Source organism: Chiloscyllium plagiosum, chromosome 32 (assembly GCF_004010195.1).
Source record: "Chiloscyllium plagiosum isolate BGI_BamShark_2017 chromosome 32, ASM401019v2, whole genome shotgun sequence".
In the NCBI taxonomy this organism is placed as follows: Eukaryota; Metazoa; Chordata; class Chondrichthyes; order Orectolobiformes; family Hemiscylliidae; genus Chiloscyllium; species Chiloscyllium plagiosum.
In genome coordinates this window covers 35294821-35317857 of record NC_057741.1, presented here as the reverse complement: position 1 = coordinate 35317857, position 23037 = coordinate 35294821, and the positions used below count along the sequence as shown (strand labels likewise).

Below are 23037 nucleotides of genomic sequence, written 5' to 3'. Positions count from 1 at the left end.
GAAGAGAGAGCCTGACAGAGTTTCTGCAGCATTTCAGCCTGCATGCATGATGTGGCTATCTGTTCAATTTTTCCACAGCTTCTGGCTAATATTAGTCCCATTCGCAATGATGCACACTTCAATCTAAAAGTGGAGTGTGGTATTTTGTGATTGCCCACCAATGTTGCCCAGCCAGTGAGAGCTTTCTCATAAAAAGGAACAGTCAGCATATTTGAAATGACCTATTGTACATGGATGAAACTTATTTCACCAAGAAAAACCATAAAGTATCTTTTCAAAGATCTTTTGAAATAAATATCTAAACCATCAATGTGCAACAGATCTGGCTCACGATAGTTAACACAGCACATTCAGGGTTCAAGATAGGACCTTGCTGGCTCATTGTATGAACACAACATCTGAGCTTTCCTGACATTACAACAGGGAGCACACTTTAAAACATGTGTAAGGTGATGACCCAAGGTCGAGAAAGGACTTTATAGAAATGCACATTCTTTATTTTAAGCCTTTGGCTGCTTAGCAACTGATTTGGACATGAAAAGGAGCAGACTACTTTAGTTTTAAGAAAAGAGGATAAATTTCCATCTTGTAAAAGAGTTTTGGAGAGTTTGAAGAAAACATAAAAGAAAAACTTAAAAAATTAGTTTTAGCTCTTCCATATCCTCTACCAAGTCTTGCAGATGGATACAAGGAAAAATAGAGCCATTTTACATTCATGTTGTTTGCACTGTCAGATGCCATTCTATTGACTAGTATTGTACCAGCGAGTGGCATGGTCTGGTAGACATACCAAATTCAGACTGGGATCAGGTGAAGCTTCTGTCCCAGTACTGATGCTCAAACATGCCAACAGGGTCAAAGAAGGCATCAGCTCAAACAAAACACTTAGAAGGCTCTCTCTATGCCAGCATGCCAAGATAATATACACTTATACCAACTAAGACATGCCAACAGTACTCCACTAACAGGTATGGTGAAGTACCCATACCAGCTCATTTGCCGACATGCTGTGGATTCTGCCTGGAATCTCCAGGACTGTCCTGAAACCTCCGGGAATTCAAGATTAATCTCCTTGGGATGATCATCAGCTATTTGGGAGATTAAACAATAACCCTCTCTCCCCCTGCATTTGCTAGGTGAGTTATGTCGGCATTGGAGAGGAGGAGTGGAGGTGAAATGTGTGACGAGAATGGCAATTACAGGTCATGTGATAAATCATCTGCTATTTCACCCAAAGCTCACGACTCAAGTGCAGACATTCGCACCAAGTTCTGTTACCAATCTCCAACTGAGACATGTTTCGCCCATCAATACTTAAAAAAAGTATGAAGCAGGCATTGGAATAGGCCATTCAGCCCCTTTAGCCCACTCTGCCATTCAATAAAGATCATGGCCAATCCAGTTTTAGCCTCAACTTGATTTTATTGACCGTTTCCCATTAACCTCTAGACTCCCCATCATTCCAAAACACCAAGAAATGATGGATATTAAAAAAAAAATTCGTATGGGGAATTGGAGCTTGCACTGCCATAGGACAACTCAAGAGACCGTCCCTTTGGGAACATTCTGGTGAAAGCCAATTTTGGCATAATGAAATGCCAAAAAGACATTGAGAGGGTATTCAGTAGGAAAGACAGAACAAGAGGTTGAAGCTATAAAGTGATCTACTCGCTACCCAAAAGAAAGCTACCAATCCTCTAAATCCCAGCAACCGCTCATCATGTTGGTCATGCTGTTCCTACACAAGATGCTTGTGGTAGCAGTTTTAATAAACACATGGCATCAGTGGAGTTAGAGTGAAGAGGTAAAGACACCATACTTACCCTGGAGATGGTCAGGGGCATGTTGAAGTCTTTGCCCCCCTGAAGTCTGAAGCCCCATGGGGCTGGACCTTGCAAACAGACAGTGTAGTTACTCATGATCTGGCTTTTTCACACACCAGTGTCTAAGTCAACTAACTGAGGAGAGAAAAGGAAAAAAAAAACAAAAATTAGTACAACTGAATATGGATGTACACTGTAACTGAACAAATTTGTATTGTTGCCCTTGATCACACAATAGGATGGTTTAGAGAGAGACAAACACAGAGAGTGAGACAGACACATAAGCAGTTAAAGTAATTTTTTTTAAAGCTAGAGTAATTGCATGAATAAAGATTTTGCATTGCCGAAAAGCCATTTAGCCTCAGAGGTTCATCCAGGTCTTCATGTCTCTCATAATCTTCCTCACACCTCCTCCTGATCTCCTTCCATCAGCACATTGTTCTATTCCTTTCACCCTCATTTACCTATTGAGACTTTCTCTAAATGCATCTACACATCCATTCACCTCAACCACCCCCTTCAGGAATGAATTCCACATTTTCTCTTTTGCTAAAGAACTTTCTTCTGAACTCCTCGCTGGAGTTTAGTGGTTCCGATAAGTTTATGACCCACCAGTTCTGGCATTACCCACATCATCTGCCCCATCAAACCCTTTCATAAATCTTAAAAGGCAATGTTCTCCAGTCACCCTGTCAATCTCCTCTTTGCCAGAGAAAAGAGCCTCCGGCTGTTCAATCTTTGCTGATGGGTCTAGCAATTTAGATTAATTTACTAATTTAAAGTAACAAGCTCAATTTTCTACTAAAACGTCTGAACATTCCTTGCATTAAATAAGGCCCAATTACTGGAACTTTAACCATTCAAGATAAAAGACATGATATGCAGAAACACACACAAGACAACTAAACACATGAGGCATATATTCAATCTGAATCATGGCAGTAAATCGGTCCGACTAAGTTGAAATACAGGAGGTTTCCATGCTTACTGCAGACAGATGGTGACACAGAATGGATGTGAATGACAGTGTTAGTTATACATATATTGTCAAACACTATCGTACGCCTTTTTATAACTACTGTTAAAGATGATTATATGAAAGAGTTGGAAATTGGGACCATGAGCAAGGAAACATCATGCAACTGATAACAGAGACTTCCTGACAAAAATTACTGCCAAAATTTGCTTCCCAACCTCTTCTTTCCAGTCAATTAAATCCTAATACAACAAAAAACATGCCAAGCCTGACTTCAATTGTTTGATAAAGCAAAAGTTTTACCTTGCTGAGAGCAACAGCCAATTGGTCTCAACAGCAGACAACACTGTGTGCTCCTCTGCTATCAAGCTGCAAGGAATAAAACAGCACAAAGTTTGGCAGCCAGCACCTGCTATATAAAGGAAGCCCCTGTAAGATTACACCAAAGTATTTCAGGGCTTCACCATGACGCAAGGTGACCAATTTAAAAGGTTCCATTTTATTTGAGGACTAACCATGACAGAACAGTGGGTACATACAAAACATTGTTGAGAGAATGCACACTCTGATCTCTCTGACCTCAGCAGGAGAATACAAAATAAAAAGGCTCAACATCCTATTGTGATCCAGAGAGTAAGCACTTATACACTTTGTCAAAACTCCAGTCCCAACCACCTTACAACACAATAAATGTAATTTTAGAACCCATTTGTCTGGCAGAGCCAATAGGGGATATCAATGAGATTACGGATAGCCTCCTGGCTGTTAAATCTATGATGAGCAAGTCTCATATGACTTTGTAAAGAGAATTTGTCAAGTTCTTTCACAAATTCATTTGAGCCCGGTTTCTTTATTTTTGTTTTGGAAACAGTGATATCATTGAATCAGACATCAATGTGAACTGCTGAACATTCCTGTTGTGTTATAGCATTGATTCCAAATCAGAAAGTCCTGTACATTTATAAACGTTACATAGCATCACAATATGAGACACTCTGGTATGAAGGTACCCATAGAAACAGGAGTAGGCCATTCAGCCCCTCAAGCTTGTTCCACCATTCAGAGAGATCATGGCCACTCTGTGCCATAACGCCACATACCTGCTTTTGGCACGGTGGCTCAGTGTGTAGCACTGCTGCCTCATGACGCCAGGGACCCAAGTTCAATTCCAGCCTCGGGTGACTGTCTGTGTGGATTCTCCCCGTATTTGTGGGGATTTCCTCCTGGTGTTCCAATTTCCTCCCACAGTTGAAAGATGTGCAGGTTAGGTGGATTGGCCATGCTAAATTGCCCATAGTACCAGCGATGCTGTGAGATACCAACAGCATGTGTTCAATTCTCACTACCAGCTGAGGTCACCATGAAGAACTCTCCTTCTCAACCTCTCCCCTCACCTGAGGTGTGGTGTCCCTCAGTTTAAACCACCACCAGATGTCTCTCTCTAGTGAGAGAGCAGTGCTTATGGTCTGGTAAGATTATGGAGACTTGATCACAACAGTGACTACACTTCAGTCTGAGAACAAAGCGGTCTGTTCACAAAGTATCACATTCTCAGCAATGAGAACATCGAGAGGATGACTTATTTTGGCAATGCTGAGGGTGATACACACAAGAGGGTGACAGAGGATTCTCCCCTGCACCAAGGAACAGAACAGTTTTGAATAAAGGTATGACCTTTAATGGCCCCTGAATTTGTGGTAAATACTTTAGTTGAATTGTATCACCTGAAAAATGGCATCACTGGCAGTGCAGAATTCCCTTGGTACTGCAGCAGTAGAGTGTTAGCCTGAAGCAGAACTTGTACCTTCTGATTCAGGAGGTGACAACTGATTTGATTACACTGGCTCCATTTGACAGAGGGGTTGACCGTAGTTGAGATTGATGACACAAAGTTAGGTAGACAAGCAGAAGGCTGAAGAAACAAAGTTAGATTGGCATTGTAATTTTATGCTCTCACCTACACTGTCTACAAAGAGCTATTGATAGATTCAGTGAATGGGTAAAACTGTGGCAGATGGAGTTCAAAAAAGGATAGGGGAGGGTACTTTCTAGGTGGTGTGAACTTAAATATAGTGGGGTTCAGGTGCATGGATCTTTAAACTATGACAAGCAGGTGAAGAAAATAATCAGGAGAAAGTGAAGACTGCAGATGCTGGAGATCAGAGTCGAGAGTGTGGTGCTGGAAAAGTGCAGCAGGTCAGGCAACATCTGAGGAGCAAGAGAATCGACATTTTGGGCATAAGCCCTTCATTGTTCCTGATGAAGGGCTCATTCCCGAAATGTCGATTCTCCTGCTCCTCAGATGTTGCCTGACCTGCTGCACTTTTCAAGCACCATACTCTCGATACAGAAAATAATCAAAAAAGCCAATGGAATACCGGTCTTTATATCCAGAGCACTGGTTAGACCCCAATGGGAGAAAGTGAGGTCTGCAGATGCTGGAGATCAAAGTTGAAACTTTATTGCTGGAACAGCACAGCAGGTCAGGCAGCATCCAGGGAACAGGAGATTCGACGTTTCGGGCACAGGCCCTTCTTCAGGAATGAGCAGAGAGTGTTCAGCAGGAGAAGATAAAAGGTAGGGAGGAGGGACTTGGAGGAGGGGCGTTGGAAATGTGATAGGTGGAAAGAGCTCCATCCTACTCCGACCTATCACCCTCACCTTGACCTCTTTCCACCTATCACATTTCCAACGCCCCTCCTCCAAGTCCCTCCTCCCTACCTTTTATCTTCTCCTGCTGAACACTCTCTGCTCATTCCTGAAGAAGGGCCTGTGCCCGAAACGTCGAATCTCCTGTTCCCTGGATGCTGCCTGACCTGCTGTGCTGTTCCAGCAATAAAGTTTCAACTTAGACCCCAATGGGAGTACAGTGAGCAGATCCGGGCACCACACCTTTGGAAGGATGGATTGCCTTGGAGGGAGTACAACGTAAGTTTACAAGAATGATACCTGGACTTCAGGGGTGATCTTATCAGGAGAGATTACACAAACATTCAGCATATTTTCACTAGAATTTAGATGTTAAGGGGTGATCTGATCAAAGTCTTCAAGACATTACTGGGAAATGACAGGGTAGATAAGGTAAACTATTTCTACTGGTTGGGGTTTCTAGAACTAGGGGCATAGTCAAGAATTAGGGCCAGGCCGTTCAAGAAAGACATCAGGAAGCACTTCTACACACAAAGGGTGGAGAAGATTTGGAAATTCTCCACAAGTGGCAATGGATACTGGATCAGTTATTGATTTATGTATATCTTTGCAGATCTTTGATCTTGTACACAAATTGCGCCTGTTCCAACTTACAAAACAAGTGGTAGTCATTCATTGGTTCATTCCTTCGGGCATTGCTTTGATTAGCAAACAAAGCTCTGTAATTAATTGTCAGCCATGATCTAACTTGAAGGATTGAAAGGTTATGGGGAGCAGGCAGGAAAGTGGAACTAAGGCAGAGATGAGATCAGCCACGATCATATCGAATCATGGTGGAGCAGGCTCGAGGGGCTGAATGGCCTACTCCTTGTTCTTATGTAAATGACACTATCTACATGGCGTTGCCTCTGCCAACCTGTCAAACAATCAGCACTCTCCTCTCATACAATATAAAATATTGTTTCCTTTTACATTGATATTCTTGCAAAATGAGTAAGAGGAAAAAGAAATTTCAACAAAACATTACTTTTTCCTGCTGACAAAAGGCATATGATAATGTGATAGGGGCAACCTCAGCCGACTGTCTGTGTAGAGTTTGCACATTCTCCCCGTGTCTGTGTGGGTTTCCTCCGGGCACTCCGGTTTCCTCCCACAGTCCAAAGATGTGCAGGTTAGGTGAATTAGCCATGCTAAATTGCCATAGTGTATGTTATTAGTCAGGGGTAAATATAGGGTAGGGGAAAGGGTCTGGATGGGTTACACTTCAGAGGGTCGGTGTGGACTTGTTAGGCCGAAGGGCCTGTTTCCACACTAGGGATTCTAATTCTAATAATCACTAGACCATCTGTTTTATTATTGGCAGAGTTAAATCTCAACTAAGACATCATAGAGAAACCTCTCTTCTACTACTTCAGACCAAGCATCATGTGCTCTTTCACTGCCACTCACAAACAGGTTAAGTCTCAACTTTGTATCTCATTGGAATGTTATGCATCTTAATTCACAACCAAAGACTCTCCATAAAGTACCTGTTAGTGGCTGTTTCAACATCCCAGATGCTTGGGGGAAAATGACTGGCAAACTCTATTCGACAGAATGTTATGAGTAAAGAATATTAGTCAAGCTACAAGTTGGTGTTGATTTCTACACTGCACAAGAGCAAAGCTTTCAGACCGTTGGGGTAAGCGGTGCATAGCCAACATCAAATTAGGTAAGATTTGAAGCACAGCAGCAGGCTATTCAGCCCAACTAGTTCATGCTGATATTCATCATCCACAACAGCCTCATCCCTTTGCATTTCATCTCACACTGTCAGTACATACGCGGACTCTTTTCTCCCTTCGAGCTTATCTAGCTTCCCTACAGAAATATCCACAATATGCACTTTAACAATTCCATATTTGTATTAACCTCCTCATTCTAATTACTCACTGTGTGAAGGATTTCCTCCTACATTCCTGACTGGATTTATCAGTGACAATCTTATACTTATGGCACCTAGATATGGACTCCAGCAAACTGGAACAGTTTCTTGACCTTATCAAACCTTTTCCCAATTTTAAAGATGTCAGTTAGGTCATCCAATACCAGAGAAAAACACCCTCTGCCTGCTCAATATTTCCTAATAGGTATAACCTCAGTTCTAGTACCACCCTTACATTAAAAAGGGGCCTTTTCAAAATATGGAGTACTGATAATCACACACAACCCATACGCTTGTTTTTATGAGGCCAACTCACCAATGTAAGGCTGCCTTGATCCAGTTTTCCTTTACTAAGGTGACTTCAGTGTTTGTACAGATACATGTTTTCAAATATTTCATCAAACTGTATTTCAAATGTCAGACTTCCAAACTATTACTCAAATGACTATTTTGAGTATGCAACACAATGACCCCACACCAAAACAAAATGTTTCTTCGTCTGACAATATGCAGGTTGCAAAAGTAAGTACTGAAGTTTTCAGACAAACAAATTTACCAGAGCTCTTATCTGGCACTACACCAAGGCACTTTAGTTCCAGTATAGACCAATAAGTACTTTTGCATGTCACAACTTATATAATGCAGCATTACCCTCACATCCCCTGGGCCATAATACCTGGATGCGGGTACAGTTACATTTAAAAAATATTTGGATAAGTACATGAATGAAAAATGTATGGAGGGACATAGGTCAACCGCAGGCAGGTGGGACTGGGTTAGTTTGGGATTATGGCTGGCATGGACCGAAGGGTCTGTTTCAGCGCTATATGACTCTACGACTCTATAATAAATGCTGGCCAGCCAGTCATGCCCAGAACCCATGAGCGTATAAAAGAGCTTCCACAGAAGCAGAATCTTCTCCGTACTGCAGCACTTATTGCAAGATACAATTATTGAGGCGAAACAACTAAGCCTGCACTATTATCAGATCTATTTCAACATCAAAAATTGCCAAATCCATTGTTAATTGTAACACCAAGGAAAAATAATAGCACTTTAAGAATATAATTAATGGTTAGCACTGCAGCCTCACAGCACCAGAGACCCAGGTTCCTTTCTCACCTTGGGTGACTGTGTGGTGTTTGAGTGTTCTCCCAGTATTTGCATGGGTTTCATCCGGGGGATCCGGTTTCCTCCTGCAGTCCAATGATGGACCAGGTTATGTGGACTGGCCATGCTAAGTTGCCCTTGGTGTCCAGGGATGTGCAGGCTAGGTGGGTTAGCCATGATAACCATGGCAGGTTAGGGGTATAGGGTGCAACATTTTGTTCTTTAAAAACAGATTATTTACTCTCTGGAAAATATAGTGGGCAGGTTGACCTCAAACATAACAGTCCAAACCTGTACAGATTGCTGTACAATCCAACGGTGGAAGCAAATTTGCTCTTAATTGCTTTCATCCTAAACTAACTAACTAACTTAACAGTGATTAAAAACTAACATATTGACAATCAATTTAAAAAGCAGCACTGTTCTAAAAATTAAGTTAAGAGTTAAGCTGGTTTGGAGCACATTCTACAGGTTGCTCCATCATGGTAGGTTTGGAGGGATATGGGCAAGGAGCAGGCAGGTGGGACTAGTTTAATTTGGGATTACAGACTGGTTGGACCGAAGGGTCTGTCTTCTGGCTATATAACGCTATGACTCTACGTCCTTGGATCATGGTGGTATCAATTTGAAAAGCAAAGCATTCAGATAGACTAGAAAACCCAAGCAGCAACGGTATCGAGCAGCTACAATAATTTTGAGTGATTTTATATGGATTGAGAGCTGCTCATTAAAGAGCTACAGAAACTGCACAAGACTTTATGTTCCTACTGATATGACCCGGACTGAGGAAATATTGCTTTGGTACTGACAGCTGCATTTAATACAAGTCTCTGAACAATTTATATATGTATCATCTTGCATTTGAAAACATTAGCTGATTGGATGAAACTTAAGTACACAATATCCTAACCTACAGGCTGCCAGGGGCTGAGATATTGAATTTAGATCTGGGTGGTATGGGATGTAGAGAATTCTAATGATTTTTCAACTAGGCAAGGCCAGCAGTTAGTTTCATCTGCTTTGCGAAGGTCCTTTCCACTTCCATCTATGTACAGTGCTGTCCAGCCAGTGCTGCATATTTCAATTCCCTTTGTGCAACATGCTTTCTTCAGCCCTGAGCGATTAATAAATCAGTTAGTTAATACATATTAAAACAAAAAAGGTGCTGTCCATATGCATCTTTGTTTATTTGCTGCGGGTCAGAACTGCACTTAGTTGTTCCAGCTGAGTCGCTTTCATCTTACATAGCTTACACTATTAATCCTCTTGCAGATGTATAGTCCTGGAGCTATGGGTATGGCATTTATTAATTTCAATTCCCCCTGCAGAAGAACCAACATGATGACACTTTCAAGGTGCACAAAGACTCAGAGTGATGTGATAACCGTGGTATCTGTGGGTCTGGGAATCACTCCTTTATAAAAGGTCACCACAGTTACCAGAGCAATTAGAAATGTATTATATGATTAAATGGAGTCAGAAATGGCATCATGAAGGAGAACTAATGACTGACAGATCTATTCAAACTCTTTATGACAGTTACAAGCAGCATAGATAAAGGGGAAACAGTGGATGTAATTTAGTTGGATTTTCAGGAGACATTTGATAAGGTTCCACTCATTTGGCTATTTAATTAGCTATGAGGTCATGGTGTTGCAGAGAATATATTAGCATGGAGAGATAAAAGAACATCAAACTAATAGAAGGCAAAGAGTTAAGATAAGTGGGGCATTTTCAGGATGGTAATCTGTAATCAGTGGTGTGCCACAAAGATCAGTGCTGGGCCACAGTGATTTACAATGCATTATACATTAATGACTTGGATGAAGAAAGTGAGTGCACTGCAGTTATGCTTGTGGGTGATATAAAAATAGGTGAGCTTGACATAAAGAGTTGGCAGAGTGATATAGACAGAAGAGGGGGTAACATTCCTGACAGATAGAAGATAATGTGAGAATATACACTTTGGCAGGAAGAATTGAAGAGCTGAATATTATTTAAATGGAGAAAGGCTGCAGAAAGTTACAACACAGAGAGATTTGGGCATACTTGTCCATCAATAACTAAAAACAAACATACAAGTTTAGCAGGTAATAGGGAAGACTATAGAATATTGGCTTTTATTTCAAAGGGACTGGAGTATAAGAAAAAAGGGAGGCCTCTCTAAAACTAGTCAAATCACAGCTGGAATACTGTGAATAGCTTCAAACCCCTTATCTAAGGAAAGATATACTGTAATGAGCTGCATTCTAGAAAAGGTATACTTGGTTGATACTGGATACTGAGGGATGGTATGATATGGAGAAGTGGAGCACATTGGGACTGTACTCATTGGAATTTGGAAGAATGAGAGATGACCTTATTGAAACATGCAAGATTCCTAAATAACTCAACAGGGTAGATGTTAGAAAGAGCGTTTTCCTTTGTGAGTGTGTCTAGGACCAGGGGCATAATCTCCGAATAAGGGGATCACACATAGAGATTAAGAGAAATTTCTTCTTAAGATTTTGTGCCTAAAATGATGCCTTGTGTGGCAACATTATATACTTTTCACTGTGCTCCTGTACTTTTGTACTTGAATACACTTGCCAATGAAGTTGAATTGAAAAGGGTCAGGAACTGTTTACCACAGAGAGCTATTGCAGCTTTTGCTTCATTAACTGCATTGAAGGCTGAGATACACGAATGTTTAATCAGTAAAAGATTCAAAGGTCATGGGAAAGGCATGAAAGAAGGATTATCAGATCAGTCATGATCTCTTTTAACGGCAGTACAGACTTGCGGGCCGAATGGGCGGCTTCTGCTCCGACATCTTACAGTCTTACTTTTAGCAGGGTATTTGTACCTCATGAAATTATTTAATTAGTTAGCGTAACACAAGAACTGGACATGAACCACATCGTACTGATATTTGTTACAGCTCCTAGCTACATAATTACAGTCGGTTCTTCCATAACGTTATGGTTCTTGTGCAACCCCACATTATAGAAAAATCACGCTTTAGAAACAATGGTTAAAGTGTTGGCGATGTAATCGTGTTACAGCCAACACGCATTTTAAAAGTTAGCACTTTAGAAACAGGGTCCCCAATTCATCAATCGCGTCAGTGAATTCGTGTTGACAAAACCCACATTATAGCAGAACGACCTGCATTACAAGTCACAGACATGACCACGTCGGAGCTGACATTGAGCAAACTGTAGCATACTTCCTTCTGTGTGCCACGTTACAAATGGCCCCAGTAAGATAGAGATCAAGACCTTCATATCATCAGATCACATGTATAACACATATGGCATATTAGCCATGTGACATAACACAGGGGTGGCAAAGCACAGCAGAAAATGAAATTGTTCCATTTTGAACCAGACTTGTGAGAATTGAAAAACAAAACTTTTTCTATGCAATGCCATTCACAACATCCCAACATATTTTATAGCAATGAAGTGTTTCCTGAATTACAACAACTTTTATTTAGAGGTCCTTTGAGATAACAAAATGTCTCAAGGAGCTTCACAAAAGCATTATAAAAGAAGTTACAAGCCTGATATAGAGATAGAGAAAATGAGGTCTGCAGATGCTGGAGATCAGAGATGGAAATGTGTTGCTGGAAAAGCGCAGCACGTCAGGCAGCATCTAGGGAACAGGAGAATCGACGTTTCGGGCATTAGCTATCCATGTACAGCGCATCATCCGCCGTCATTTCCGCTATCCATGTACAGCGCATCATCCGCCGTCATTTCCGCTATCCATGTACAGCGCATCATCCGCCGTCATTTCCGCTATCCATGTACAGCGCATCATCCGCCGTCATTTCCGCTATCCATGTACAGCGCATCATCCGCCGTCATTTCCGCTATCCATGTACAGCGCATCATCCGCCGTCATTTCCGCTCCTTCATAATTTTATATGTTTATACAAGATCCGCCCCCCTCATTCTTCTGAATTCCAATGACTATAATCCCAGTCTACTCAGCCTCTCCTCATAAGCCAATCCCCTCAACTCCGGAATCAACCTAGTGAACCTCCTCTGCACCCCCTCCAGTGCCAGTACATCCTTTCTTAATTAAGGAAACTAAATCTGCACACAGTACTCCAGGTCTGTCCTATCACCCTCACCTTGACCTTTTTCCACCTATCACATTTCCGACGCCCCTCCCCCAAGTCCCTCCTCCCTATCTTTTATCTTAGCCTGCTGGACAAACTTTCCTCATTCCTGAAGAAGGGCTAATGCCCGAAACGTCGATTCTCCTGTTCCCTAGATGCTGCCTGATATAGAGATAACCAAGGGTCAAATAGGTAGGTTATATGAGGCATCTCAAAAGGAGGAATAATGGAGAGAGGCAAAGAAATGAAGGAAAGCATTTGCCTCAGGCAGGGTGTTTTACCTGATGTGGTAATGTTCCTGTCACATTTTTAAAAAAAGTTTGCTTGGATATCTTGGTATTGAAGAATCCAACAGACATTTGTATGAGTAACTATCATGTACAAAAAACATTACATTCCACAGGCACAAAAGTTATTAGTTTACAACAATAGAGTGTTATGCTTCAAGTAATGCTCAACAAGGTGGAGATCTTTATACTCTCAGATCACATGCTACAACACACATCCTCATGATAGCGGAGAACCCCTACAATGTGGAAACAGGCTATTTGATCCAACAAATCCACATCTACTCTCCGAAAAGTTACCCATCTACACTTCTCTCCCTAACCTATTACTCTATATTTATCCCTGTCTAATGCACCTAACCTACACATCCCTGAATACTATGGGCAATTTAGGCATGGCCAATCCACCTAACCTGCACAGCTTTGGATCGTGGGAGGAAACCAGAGCACCCAGAGCAGACACGGGGAAAATGTGCAAACTCCACTCAGACAGTCGCCTGAGGCTAGAGTCGAACCCAGGTCCCTGGTGCTGTGAGACAGCAGTGCTAACCACTGAGCCACCATACCATCCATTTTCACCATTGTTTCTTAAAGGCATATGATGTGTGAGACATGACATGACATTACAGTTGTAATGTGGAGGTGCCGATGTTGGTCTGGGGTGGACAAAGTTAAAAATCACACAACACCAGGTTATAGTCCAACAGGTTTATTTGGAAGTACAAGCTTTCAGAACGCTGTTCCTTTGAGCCAGCTACCTGACGAAAGAGCATAGCTCAGAAAACTTGTACTTCCAAATAAATCTGTTGGACTATAGCCTGGTGTTGGGAGATTCATAACAGACTTGAATCAACTGAAAGTGCAGTTATCAGTTATAGAATCAAAATTAGGGACATTCCAGAGGCCAGAATCTGAGAAATCACAGAGGATTGAGAGGCTGGGGGAGATTGCAGAAATCCATGAAAGTATTTGAAAAGAACAGGGACAATATTAAAATCAAGACTTTGTTAGACTGAGAGTCAATGTAGGTAGCTGAAAATGTGTTGCTGGAAAAGCGCAGCAGGTCAGGCAGCATCCAAGGAACAGGAGAATCGACGTTTCGGGCATAAGCCCTTCTCAGTCAATGTAGGTAAGCAACCAAATGAAAAATGGGTAAATACACTTGGTAAGGGTTATGATATGAGAGTCGTTGATGACCTCAGGTTTAGAATATAGAATATAGGAGTGCTCTGGAATAGTCAATTGGTTAGGCCGCTTTTGGAATATTGTGTGCAATTCTGATCTCCCTGCTACAGGAAAGATATTGTGAAACTTGAAAAGGTTCAGAAAAGACTTATGAGGCTATTGCCAGAGCTATAGGGCATGCTTTGACCAGAGTCAATCAGTCTGGTTAAAACTGGAACAAAACTTGGCAATGATCTGCCAATCATCATCTAGCTGGTGTATTTGCCATGTCAATGTTTGTACCAGAGTGCAGCTGCCAACCAATTAGCACTTTGTTTCCATATACTATTTAATGTTGTTCTCCTTTACATCAGTAAGCTTGTGAATATCCTGATGAGCTCAAGACAGAATCTTAAACCGTGAAACTCTCCTTCAATACTGCATTGGGAGTGTCAACTGAGATTTCTGAATCATGTCTGTAGAGTGGGACTTGAACCCACCACCTTTTAATTTAGGGGAATAGTGTTGCACTGAGTTATGTTTGACAAACTAATGTCCACACACACATTCACTTTAGTATATCATGGTGAAATACCCACAATTTACTTTGAACATTGGTGAAATTCAATAAAAATTCCCATTTCGATCACAATTTTATGGTTACAGTTTTGGCTTAATACAATTGATGCGAACCAAATCTGGGATGAGTTCGTTTTTGAAAACTAGTTGAAGGAGAAATTGTTCCCACTGATAGGAGGATTGGTACCTGGAAAGACAGATTTCAACAGATACAAAAAACACAAATTGCTGGAGAAAATCTCAGATCTGGTAGGGTGTGCCGAGAGAAGGCAGAGTTAATGCTTTGAGTTCAGTGACCCTTCTTCAGAAAGGTTTGAAGATGCTGCCAATCCTGCTGACTTCACCAGCAAATTCTGTTTGTGTGTTTCAAATCACCAGTGTCAGAGGTTCGTTGTTTTAGATTGTAACAAAATCACTGGTAAAAGAAAGTGGTGAGAACGTGGAACCATATGAAATAGTTAACGAATAATATCATTGTATTAAAAGGTCAGGTTAAATAAGCAAGATGGAGAAAACAATAGAAGAATATGTTGATTGGAAAAACTGATAAAGGGGTAAAGGAAAGCTTGTAAAGCACAATACTCTTAGAATGTAAACACTGGCATAGAAAAATAGGGCTGAAAGGTCTGTTCCTCTTTATAGATTTTTTTTAAACAGAAGAGAGAAGACTTTGTTTTAAATAAACAGAGAAGTGTACAAACTGGAATGCGTTACCTGAAAGGATAATGAAAGAAGATCCGAGGCATGCTCAAGGATCTCATTTTCCACTTTACAACCTCAAGATCTCAGCATCAAATTCAATAACTTCAACAACAGAATGTGAGATATCCCATTCCTCATTCTTCTTAGATTCTCTCCCCATACCCACACCAGCTCCAACTCACAATCAGCTTTGCTGTGTATGTGTTTTGTTTACTTTGCACTTAATAGAGAGGGCTTTCTCTCCCTGTCACACCATTATTTACAAACATTTTGCATTGCCGTTTCTCTTCCTTCATCATTAATAACCCCGTTGTCTTTAATATTGGGTCTCTACACCATCTGTTCCCTTCACCTCTCTTCTACCTCTATCAAAATAAGAGAAAAGAAAAGACATTTTCCAAGACTATATGCTAAACGTTAACTGTTCCTCTCTCCACAGATGCTGTCAGATGTGCTGAGTTTCTCCAGCATTATCTGTGCTTGAAGTATATTCCACGCTGACTTTCAAGAAAGAATCGACAAATTAATTGAAAAGGGCAACATTTGCACAGCCTTTAGAATACAGCAAGACAGTGGGTCTAACCAGACAGCTCTATCAAAGAACTAGCACAGTATGATGGGCCAAACAACTACTTTCTCTGCTGTTTTAGTCAAAAACAAGGATTTAAGCCTTTAACAGGGCCTCACTCCCACTCTCATTTTATACTTTGTGAATATATATGACCTCTACTCAGCTTCCATGCAATGAGTTACTGCAGTCTGTTCAGTCCAATTGTACTTATTAAAGAAAGAATAATTAAGATTCTGAAGGGGTCCAATAGAGCAAACACAAAGTTCCCTATTGCTTCAGGAAGTCAGTCAACCTACCAACCTCCTGTAATATAAACTATTGGAATGATTTGTAAATTAACATTCTTGCATTTGCCCTGATGAGTGCAAAATGGAAAACTTCAGTAATAGGTCTCTCTTTTCAGAGAGATTCAAAACAAAATTAACAGAATTAAAAATAATGAACACAAAAAGAAAGTCAGCAAATCTGAACAGAAACTACATTGCAAAAAAATGCAACTTCAGAAAGATCTTATATCAATTGTAAACTTTCTGAAAAAGTATTCTAAACAATCTGATAGGCCACAAATAAACAGGTACACATTTCAGGATTCTTGTATGATACAAAAGGCCAAAGGAGCAGAGAAGGAGCCAATAATTCCAAGGTTCCAACTTTTTTTAAAAAGAACAAGAATCTATTTAGACATTGAAAGTTTGCTCTGAGCTCCGCCAACTCCTCCTGCCTCAACATGCTCATTCCAAAGTTCACATTCTTGCTCTGCAATAGCCTGGCCCAGCCCGGCCCAACCCAACCCTTAGTGCTCACCTCCAAACTTCAATCTCTCTACTTTCCCCATCACTGACTCAACATCAAACAACTTCCCCAGTGATCCTGCTGCTCCATTTGTGGTGCACAACAGACTTAATGCCTGCCCTCTGGGATTGTCTATCCAATTCCCTCCACATTGGCCTCACCACCTGACCCCTAACTGACTTTCAAAAACAAATCACTCTTTCACTGTGCTCTCCTGATCATTCTCCATGCTGGGTTTAGCTGGGAGGGAGGAAGGAAAAGAAGGTGATACTGATCAGGTGAAATGAAGAGGGTAGCTGGAGGTTCTACTCCCCTTAATTTCCTTATCGCTGCGATTATCCTTTTTCTTGCCAATGCTGATTGCTGTGCACAGATTATTGAAGAGGTTGCAGGCACTCAGTTACACCACCGAGAAGGAACACCAGCGTGAAGTATCAATACCAACCCAATGGCCTGCATCTGTGCTGGAAATTATGAAAACCAAACACATTGACATTGTCTATCAATATAGTCACAAAATAGGGAAGTGAGACAAAACCTGAATAAAGGGGTGCGTGATTCCATGGATTTTGTTTGACATAGAAATGTATCAGGAATTTTAATTAACTGATTAAATTCAAGGCAAGTCAATTCTGATTGGTCATAGCATTGTCACACTTTTTATGCTGTCTAATTGTTCCTTTTATAAAGTTGGTTTTCTTGCATTTCTGTCCAGACGAGTGCAAGACAAAAGCATTGCTGAAAAGTCAAAGGTTTAAGTGTAGATGCATTTAAGGGAAGCTACATACGTACATAAGGAAGGAAGAATAGAAGTTATGCTGATTCAAATAGGATGAGATGAAGTTCCTCACAAGCAGAATCCTAGCATAGACTGGGTGGTTGGGCCAAATGGTCTCAGTCCATATTGTATACAATTCTATGTATAGTAAATTCTATGTCGGCTAGTGTGCTCAGAGAATGGGCTTTGCCATTAATCAGGAATGCTAGACAAGGAGTTACTTTACTATGGAAACAGGATAAGTTTGGGGTGAAGATAACAGGGAAGCTTCTGGACAGTCAAGGGCCCCTGGACAGCAGGGCATTAGAGCAAACCACACCATAACAATAGAAAATAAAAGAAATTTTGAGTTGTCATTTTAAGAAACAAATTGTTCAGAGCAGTATACCTTTATTCAGACATAATCATCAAAACTAACCTAATAATTAAAATTTAAAGCCACCCCCAGTCATTATAAACTGTCTATAAAAGAAGTCAATTTCAGTGTTCTGATAATGCTAAGTTTTCCAAAAAAATAAATTGAGCCTTCAGAAATTCTGATTGCCAGAGATGCTGATGGATAGTATACAGGATAATACAAACGTGACTGTAATCCTTCTCACTGCTGACGACTCCCAGATTTACTTTAAGTGTAAGGAATGTAGAAGAGACATGGTCACCAGCCCAGATTACTATTGTCCAAACTTCAATAATTTGCATAATATTGAATATTTATGTTGAAATTCATTTCATAGAATCATACGATACAGACAGGCCATTCGGCCCATTGAGTCTGTATTGCCAAAAAATGCACTACTATCTACACTCATCCCACTTTCCCACACTAGACCCATTGCCTGGAATGTTATGACATTTCAAGTGCTCATTCAAGGTTGTGAGGTTTCCTGACTCAACCAGCCTTCCAGGCAGTACATTCCAGACCCCCACCATCCTCTGGTGAAAAGAGGTTTTTCTCAAATTCCCTCTAAACCTCCTGACTTTCTCTTTACAAATGTGCTCCCTTCCTCTTGACCCTTTGACTAAGGGAAACAGCTATTTTCTATCCACCTTGTCCATGCCCCTCAATCTTATACACCTCTATCTGATCTCCCCTCAACACTCCCTGCTCCCAAGAAAACAACCTGAGCTTATCCAGTTTCTATTCATAGTCGAGATGCTCCATCCCAAGCAACATCCTGGTAAGTCACCTCTGCATCCCCTCCAGTGTAATCACTTCCTTCCTATAGTATGGGTATGAGAACTGCAAACAGAACTCTCACTGTGGCCTCACCAAAGTCCTGTAGCTCCAATGTGACCTCCCAGCTCTTATAACCTATGTCATGACTGATTTTTTTTTTTAAACCCCCACACTACCACCTAAGTGCGGTAGTATGCCATGACTGATAAATGCAAGTGTCCCATTTACCTTCTTAACCACCTTATTAACCAGCTCAGCCACCCTCAGGGATGAGTGGACAAGCACCCCAAGATCCCTCTGTTTCTCTGAGCTTCCTAGTGTCCTACCATTCATTGAGTACTTCCTTGGCTTGTTATTTCTTACAAAGTGCATCACCTCACATTTATCAGGGTTAAATTACATGTGCAACCCTCACAACCTATCTGATAGGTTATATAACAAAACTGCCTGCCCCTTCCAGCACAGTCTGCTTAAAAAATGTGCTCTTTCACATTTTTTCAGAGTGCATAATTCATTCAAATATCCACACTAGAGACAAGGAATCCGAAGAAAAAGTCACCAATCTTAAAATGTTCATTCAGATTTTCTCCCTCTTCACAAATGCTGGCCTCCATCATGTTTTTGCGATTTTCATTTCTGATGCCCAGACTCTACAGTATTTCGTTAACGTTCAAGTGTTCTTTAGATTTGCCAGGGACCTTTGAAGGGTGTGAGTTGCATGTCTACACAGGCTAAATACTAACTTGCCGTGTCAGTTTCAAGGCTAGTACTCTCCGTATTTTCATTCTGAATGATAGCTACTCATTTCCACCCTTCCTGTTCTCTCTGAACTTGCTCACAGCAATGAGTAACAGGGCACAATCATACATCCGTTTCTGTCAGGACAGACTGTGCTATCGACCTCCCTGCAGCACAACGACGTCAATATCTGATCATTGAACTGAAGAAGCCCAATATCAGGCAGCTAAAGAGAGGAGAATTTCACCTCCCATCTGATTCAATAGCTCTGCCGTCAGTCAGTATTAGTTGAATTCACTACCAAAGTCAGTTCAGCTCTGATTGTTGAATTTGCCCAGAGTCACCAAGATGTATAGAATGGAAATAGACCCTTCAGTCCAACCTGTCCATGCTGACCAGATATCTTAAATTAATCTAGTCCCATTTTCCAGCATTTGGCTCATATCCCTCTAAACCCTTCTGAATAATACATCCATCCAGATGCCTTTTAAATGTTGTAATTGTACCAGCCTCCACCACTTCCTCTGGCAGCTCAGTCCATACACACACCACCTTCTGTGAGAAAAGATTGCCCCTTCAGTCCCTTTTAAATCTTTCCCCTCTCACCCTAAACCTATACCCTCTAGTTCTGGACTCCCCCACCCCAGGGAAAAGACATTATCTATTTATCCTATCCATGTCCCTCATGATTTTATAAACCTCTATAAAAGGTCGCTGACCTTGCAGGGAAAACAGTCCCCACCTATTCAGCCTCTCCCTTGAGCTCAAACCCTCCAACCCTGGAAACATCCCTGTAAATCTTTTCTGAACCTTTTCAAGTTCAGAACATCTTTCCTATCACAGGAAGACCGGAATTGAATACAGCATTCCAAAAGTGGCCTAACCAATGTCCTGTACAGCTGCAACATGACCTCCCAACTTCTATACTCAACCTATTAATTGTCATTATACAATATGAGAAATAATTTCTAATCATAAATTTATAAATTATTATTATAAAATAATTTATATAAATAATTCATGTCAGAGTGTGGACATGGATACCACCATTACATGTGGAGACACCTCTCACCTTGTATGTGGCAGGTACTCATGTGACTTAGCCAACATTGTCTATCTTATACATTGCAGGCAAGGATACCCTGAGGCATGGTACATTGGGGATACCGAGCAAAGGCTACAACAACGGATGAATGGGCACCGCACAACAATCAACAGACAGGAATGTTCCCTCCCAGTTGGGGAACACTTCAGTGGTCCAGGACATTCGACCTCGGACCTTCGGGTGACCATCTTCCAACGCGGACTTCAGGACAGGCAGCAGAGAAAAGTGGCTGAGCACAGGCTAATAGCTAAGTTCGGTACCCATAGGGAGGGCCTCAACCAGGAACTTGGGTTCATGTCACATTACAGGTGACTACCATTGCACTACGCACCACACACACACACACACACACACACACACACTCAGAGACTTAGATACTCTACACTCATGCACACACACATACACTCTCTCTCACAGACACTCACAATCCCCCACCCCAGACATGCACACACACTCCCACATGCACCCCCTCATAGACTTAAGACACTCTACACTCACTACACACACATATACACTCTCTCTCTCACACTCACAACCCCCAACCCAAACAGACACATGGACAAAGGCCCACATGCACACATATTTTGTGGGGTGAATTTGTATTTGCAGAGCTACATTGTACTTTGCTCAAGAACTGCATGAATTCATGTAAAACTCTTATCTCACTTTTTGGATTAGAATCAATCTAAACATCATAGCATAGACAGAGAACACAAGGGGCTAACACCTTCAACATATTGTCCAGCTATCACCCATTGTTACAGCTAACCTGAGAATGCAACTTTTAAAAAAAGGTTTTGTGATTTACACATGAAAGAAGTGAAACTATCATGGTATTTGAACAGATGAAAGACTCCACAGACAATCAAGGTATTTTTCAATGTATAATTTCAGTTACATCACACTGTAAATTTTTGCTATAAATTCTATGCCTTAGAATTGTGTCCTCCACAATCACCTGAAGGAGCAGCGCTCTGAAAGCTAGTGCTTCCAATTAAACCTGTTGGACTATAACCTGGTGTTGTGTGATTTTTAACTTTGTACACCCCAGTCCAACACCGGCATCTCCAAATCATGACTAGTGTTATGTGATTTTTAACATAGCAGTCCCATGGGACTGCTATCTCATTAGAGAGAGATGACTGGCGGTGGTTTAATCTGAGCATAACCACACCTCAGGAGAGGTGTAAGTGCCCTTGATGGTGACCTCAGCAGGTGCTGAGGTATATCAATACTTCACTGGAACATCTTCTGACAATGTGTCAAGAACATTACTCCAAACACCATTTAGGGCGCTTGTGACACAGTGGTCATATTTCTACCTCTAAGCCTGGAAGCTTCAGTTTCAAATCCAGAGGTGTGTCAGAACATCTCTGAGCAGGTGATTCGAAAAAAAAAGGGGTTTAACAGAAGGGGGTTAGTGAGCCAGTCTCAGGTAGCCCTGTCCTGTTAGTTCATAGTGACCGAGCCCATTGAAACCACTTCCTGGAGAGCAACCACGGAGGCTCCGCCTCCTCACACACAAGCCCCACCTACCCACCATTGATTGGATCAGAGGGGAAATGGCAACATCAGTGACCCGTCCCGATTGGCCAGCAGTGCTCTGTCGATCAAAGACACTGCCGCACTCCAAACTGCGATCTGCTGGAGGAAGGGAGCTTTACAACTGACTCCAACCAGAAAGAACTACGGTTTCATGTATTATCTTAAAAAGAAAAATCTCGCTGCATATATTCCCAAGTCTCCCATGAATACAGATCCGCACAGAGTGTACACTGAAACACAACTTCTGTTAGAGGTACATCTTGCAGAAACGCTTCCTGCAAACCCTCCCTTCCATTAGTCAGTTTCACAGCTGACACACACACTAAATGATGTCCGGAATTAAAAACTCACGCCTGCAGATTTTCGGAGGGTCTGAGGCGTGAATAAGGGCAGCCTGTGTGCGTTTGTGAGTCTCTCTCTCTCTCTCCCTCTCCCTCTCTCCCTCAGTGACCAATCTCTGACACCGCCATCCCTCCCGTTTTCCTCCCTCTTTCTATTTCTTGGTTTTATTTGTTGGTTCCAGCTGCAATTTGCCAGAGTTTGCATGTGTCACAAGCCGCCCCATTCAAAAACAAAAATCAACCCTGCAAAGCGATTTCACAGCCTCCCCTCCTCTCACCTCTTCTTCATGCACAGTCTCCACGACCTGGCACTGCTGTCCACCAATCTCTATCCCCGTAAAGCTTTCCTCCTTAATTCTCTACTTCCGTCTCCATGGCTAGCAATTTACAGCGGGCGATGAGGAGGAGGAGAAAAGGGGGATTTCCACACCCTTCTGTCTTCCCCACCCACTGACGTAACTCCAGGGAGGGGGAGGGAATTTGCTGTCAGAATAAAAAGTCAGCACACCCCTATCGGAAATTCCTTACACATTAACTTAAAACATTACTTGCAAAATTCACAGACGCCCAAATTTAACCAAATGGTTCAGCTGCTGTTTTCTTACGACCCAGCGAGACAAAAGGCCCCAATATCTCACTGCTTTACGCTAATTTGAAGAGACTTTTTA

At 41.6% G+C, this 23037-nt stretch overlaps 1 protein-coding gene across 14 annotated transcripts in view; it reads right to left on the bottom strand.

The window, feature by feature from the left end:
* Positions 1 to 22778, bottom strand: part of pdlim5a (PDZ and LIM domain 5a) — a 264895-nt gene extending 242117 nt beyond the window's left edge. For 11 of the 14 annotated variants that reach the window (XM_043674410.1, XM_043674419.1, XM_043674422.1 and 8 more), the window contains exons 1-2: positions 3103 to 3205; positions 1824 to 1954 (exon numbers count right to left, since the gene is read on the bottom strand). In XM_043674410.1, coding sequence (XP_043530345.1) covers positions 1824 to 1919 — 96 coding nt within the window. In that variant the 5' untranslated portion in view covers positions 1920 to 1954; positions 3103 to 3205. Of the gene's footprint in view, positions 1 to 1823; positions 1959 to 3102; positions 3206 to 22647 lie in introns of those variants that run through there. The other 3 variants (XM_043674412.1, XM_043674413.1, XM_043674411.1) reach the window with 3 other exon arrangements.
* Between the last annotated feature and the right edge of the window lie 259 nt (positions 22779 to 23037).